General features: G+C 59.4%; 1 protein-coding gene across 1 annotated transcript in view; it reads left to right on the forward strand.

Annotated features, from left to right (window-relative positions):
• Positions 1–4,937, forward strand: part of BTBD2 (BTB (POZ) domain containing 2) — a 9,534-nt gene that overhangs the window by 3,240 nt on the left and 1,357 nt on the right. Inside the window, exons 2-7 of the mRNA XM_010844534.1 lie at positions 171–327; positions 1,296–1,401; positions 1,486–1,683; positions 4,162–4,354; positions 4,482–4,569; positions 4,811–4,937. Of these exons, the coding sequence (XP_010842836.1) occupies positions 171–327; positions 1,296–1,401; positions 1,486–1,683; positions 4,162–4,354; positions 4,482–4,569; positions 4,811–4,937 (869 nt within the window). The remainder of the gene's footprint in view (positions 1–170; positions 328–1,295; positions 1,402–1,485; positions 1,684–4,161; positions 4,355–4,481; positions 4,570–4,810) is intronic.

Here is a 4,937-nt window from a genome sequence, read left to right on the forward strand (position 1 = left end):
TCCGTGGGTATCATGTGGGTAGTTTAGCTCTGCTCCTTTTTCCTGGTAACTGCTTTTGAGGGGTCAAGTCCACAGGTCAGAGGGCAACTGGTGCTGGTTTGGATGGCTCCTTGGGCCGGTCTGGAGGGTGAGGGCAGGGAAGCTGTCCTCACACCCGCCTCTGCCCCTAGGTTTCTCTACTCAGATGAAGTTCAGATCGGGCCTGAGACGGTCATGACCACGCTGTATACTGCCAAGAAGTACGCGGTGCCTGCTCTTGAGGCCCACTGTGTGGAGTTCCTGAAAAAGAACCTGCGGGCTGACAACGCGTTCATGCTGCTGACGCAGGTGCAGGGCTGGGATGCAGGGGGCAGGGCAAGGATGTGGGGGAGGGGAAGGCGTGGGACCTGCTGGGGCATAGGTGCGGAGTCTGGACAGCGATATAGGTGGGTGAGGATGCCGCCGCTGGGGCAGGGGAGGGCGGGGTGGGCATTTGACTTTTAGGTGTCTGCTAAATCTTGTGGAAGGGTAAGTTCCTCCCTCACTGTACCCTGCACCCTGCGGGTGAGTTTCCCTGGTTACTCTTGCGCTCCTGTGGACGTTTTGGTGCCCTTGTGCAGGGCTCAGGTGTGGGGAGAAAGGTATTCCGTTACTAAGTTAGAGGGGCACGTCTGAGGCTGTCTGGTCCCACTGACTGTGGCGGGGCTGGACCACTGAGAGGCCGGCTGGGATAGGGCAGCACCCAAGTGTAGTTGTGGCTCTATGACCCCTCGCTGCCGTGGTGTCTGGGCCCCGGCGCATCTGCTGAGTTGCTCTCGAGTGCTAGAGCCTGGGCTGTCATATGGGGACTGTTCCCAACCATTTCCTGAGAGCTGCAGCCACGTGGGGCGTCCTGGCCTCCTAGCCCAGCCCCAGGCAGAGCACAGTGCATAGGGGTGTGGGTTTGGGCTGCCCCACAGCTTCCCGGGCATCCCTGGGCCCCACCCTGTGCATGAGTTCTCATATTAGGGGCACATCTCTGCAGTGTCCTGTGGGTCCTTCTCTGCCCTCTCCCCAAGGCTCCTGCCTGACCTGGGGAGGACTGGGCCCACCTCCAGCCTGAACCTCTCAGTATCCTGACTTTTGAGGTGCAAGCCTGCCCTTCCCCCGCCCCCATCCCCAGACAGTGGTTACTGTGAGTCTGGGACCCTGGAAGATGATAATCTCTGGGCTGCTGCTCGGCTCCCAGGACTTGAAATCCATGCCCAGTGTGGAGCCAGGGTTCATGTGGCTGGGTGTTGACATGGCTCTTCTCTTACTGCCCTCCCACTCTCCAGGCAAGACTTTTTGATGAACCACAGCTTGCCAGCCTATGTCTGGAGAACATTGACAAGAACACGGCTGACGCCATCACAGCTGAAGGCTTCACGGACATCGACCTAGGTGAGGCACACTGGTCGCCGCCCAGGGGCCATCAGACCTCATCCCTGAGGTGGGGCCGCGCCCGCTGACAGCCCCTCCCTGCAGACACACTGGTGGCGGTGCTGGAGCGGGACACGCTGGGCATCCGAGAGGTGCGCCTGTTCACAGCCGTTGTCCGTTGGTCCGAGGCTGAATGTCAGCGGCAGCAGCTGCAGGTGACACCCGAGAACAAACGGAAGGTTCTGGGCAAGGCGCTGGCCCTCATCCGCTTCCCACTGATGACCATTGAGGAGTTCGCTGCAGGTAACAGGGGCACTGACAAGGAGTGTGACCCCGAGTGTGAGTCATGTGACCCTCAGCCTGGCCACAGTGGGTCAGGCGCCAGCCGTGTCTGTGTGAGAACAGGACTGGGCTTGAGACCCTGATGTTGGAATGACCTCCAGAGGCCAACCATCCTGAGTCCCCACATCTCAAGTGTCCACACACGTGTGTCTTGAGTGTTGCAGATCCCCAACAGGGGCTCATGTCCGGGGGATGGGCTGTGGCGTCCGGGTCTTCCATGAGCCTATGAAGGGCTGAGAGGTGTCTGGAGCCATGCTGCAGGGCTCAGGTTGGGACTCAGGCCTAGGCGGGGTTGGCCCTGGCCCTACCTCCTGCCCCATGGGGACCCTCCAATCCTTTGGGCCGTGTGGCAGTAGATGCCAACTTGGCACCCTCCCCCAGGGAGGCTGGGCCTCCCCTTTGGGTCATTTTCGTGGCTGATGCCAACCTTGGTCCTGGAGCCACACTGGCCTGGGAGGTTCTGGGTGGAGCTCTAGCCCACAGCAGGTGCACCACGTCCTGTCTCCCAGGTCATGCTGCTCCTATTCCCGCTCTGGTTCAGGGTCTCCAGATTGAACAGCGACAGCAAACAGATCATTTTCCAGTGTGTCTGCCATGCAGTGGCGGGGAGGCACTTCTTCTATGGGTCAGCTCTCTATGATCAGAATCTGACTTGACCAGGTGACCTGTTTTATCTGGCAGTCCCTGGTGGCACAGCAGAACTTGGGTACAGCCTCAGAGGCCGTCTCCGGTACTCTGGGGCTCACTTATCCATCAAATACTTAGCACTTCCTCATACCAGACCCTGGCAGCACCACAGTGACGGGGCCGTCCTGGGTGCTGTGGGGTGTGGAGCAGCCTCCCTAGCCCCACTCCCTCCATGCCAAGAGCCCCGCTTGTCTTCTTTAAGATTTTAATTATTTGGCCGCGTTGTGTCTTAGTTGTGGGACGCAGGATCTTGCATTTCGGTGCATGGACTCTGGTTGTGGTGCACAGGCTCTAGGGTGCAGGCTTCAGTAGTTGCAGGACATAGGTTTTCTGGTTGTGGCACTGAGGCTTGGTTGCCCTGTGGCATGTGGGAACTTAGTTCCCCAACCAGGGATTCAACCAGAGTCCCCTGCATTGCACGGCGGGTTCTTAACCACTGGGCTGCTAGGGAAGTCCCACCCTTATCTTGATGATCACGGATATCACAAACATTGCCCAGTGTTCCCTGGGGAGCTGGGACCTCCAGGTGAGAGCCCTCAGCTATAGTGTTGAGCTGTCCCAACCTAAGATGCCTGTGTGAGTCTTGCAGGATTTCTCTTTCTCCAGCCCTGCTTGTCACCCTGAAATAGCTCTCCTCCTGGTCCCTCAGCCCACCTGGTTTCCAAAGCCCCCCAGGGTCTCAGGTCTCCTGGAAGTACCACCCTCCAGCCTTTCTTGGCCCCCTCGCCCCTCCTCCCATGAGGGTCCCTGGGCTGGAGCACCCGCCCCCCACATGCAAGCTCTTGGGGGTGTGTGCCAGACCTGGGTCTTGTCCTTCTGCTATGGGCGGGACCTCTGGGGCTTTGGCTGTTTGTCACTCAATTGTGTTTTGGAGAATTTTCCTGCCTCTTTTATTCCCCTTGAAAATATAGGAAAGTAGAGAGAAGGTTGGGAAAATGTCCCCCAAAGACTACCCTGGCTGTGTGCGTCAGGACTGAGGTCACAGGTGGTTTGCTTTCTGTTTTCTGTGTAGAGATTTAAAGAGCGGTTCCTGTCTGTGTTCAGTTTTGTATCTTATGTGCTCCACAGACATCTCTCCCCTGTTGCTGCAATATGCGTACATGGGGCTACCGGGTCTGTGAGCCAGGCCATGGCTGACCTGCCCCAGAAACGAGCTCAAAGCTGGTGAATGAGCGATTCCTGTAAAGGAGGGCAGTGCCATCTAGGCCTGTTGCAGGCACCTTGTCCTGCCACAGGTGGTGAGCAGGGCGGGTGTAATCCTCCCGCCCTGTGGCCCAGGAGACCCCAGCACACTGGTCTTCTCCACCAGAAGCTCCTCTGAGTTCTTGGGTTGCTGCATCTAGGCTCCCACCTCCAGAGTCTTCCCCAGCTCCAGGCCTGACTTGGGGCCAGCACCCCCGCATCTGTAGGTGCCTGGGGTAGACAGGCAGGGGCATGAGCTCTGTGGACCCATGGTGTTCCCCTAGGTAGTCCCCGAGGGGGTCAGGAGACCTGAGTAGCTGAAAGGGGTTTTGCCCAGTTAGCTAGCACATTGGAGCATTGGCCCCATGTCAACCTGGGACCGCTCCCCAAACGCTCTTGGAAGGGCCATTTCCCCCTCACTAACACTCCCCCCCTGCCCCCCCGCCCAGGGGCTGCCTGGACCCATGACAGTTTGCAGAGAAAAGAGGCTGGGTCTTATGTCTTGCCTTCTGGTGTCTTTGTGCGCTCACGGTTTGCCCCATCCTTCCCAACTCCCTCCTGTGCCCACAGGGCCCGCGCAGTCGGGGATCCTGGTGGACCGTGAGGTGGTCAGCCTCTTCCTGCACTTCACCGTCAATCCCAAGCCACGTGTGGACTTCATTGATCGGCCACGCTGCTGCCTCCGCGGGAAGGAATGCAGCATCAACCGCTTCCAGCAGGTGGAGAGCCGCTGGGGCTACAGCGGCACGAGCGACCGCATCAGGTGGGCGGGGCAAGTCTCATGGGCAGGGCAAGTTGTGGGGCGGGGCCTAGTTGGGGCCTCCCCATGGGGAGGGGCAGGGCCTGGTTGGTGGAGGTCACTCAGCATCTCCTTCCTCCGATGCCCTCAGGTTCTCGGTCAACAAACGCATCTTTGTGGTCGGCTTCGGGCTCTACGGCTCTATCCATGGGCCCACAGATTACCAAGTGAACATCCAGGTCCTGCCCCTACCTCTGGGCCCTGTCCCTCCAGATCACCCCTTCCTCTTCTCGCCCCTTCTTCACATCCCACCCCTCTTCCGCTAGTCAAGGGGGGACCCAGGACCATGCCTCTCTACCCCCACCATTGGCCTCCTCCTTTCAGGTTAGCTTAGTCCTCACATCCAGGCTCCGTGGGGTCCTGTGGGTGGGCACCGGGTTGGGGGCACCGGGGTGAGCTGTGCCCGGCTCTGGCCCTTAGATCATCCACACGGACAGTAACACGGTTCTGGGCCAGAACGACACGGGCTTCAGCTGTGACGGCTCTGCCAGCACCTTCAGAGTCATGTTCAAGGAGCCGGTGGAGGTGCTGCCCAACGTCAACTACA

This window comes from Bison bison, unplaced genomic scaffold (genome assembly GCF_000754665.1).
Source record: "Bison bison bison isolate TAMUID 2011002044 unplaced genomic scaffold, Bison_UMD1.0 scf7180017864203, whole genome shotgun sequence".
In the NCBI taxonomy this organism is placed as follows: domain Eukaryota; kingdom Metazoa; phylum Chordata; class Mammalia; order Artiodactyla; family Bovidae; genus Bison; species Bison bison.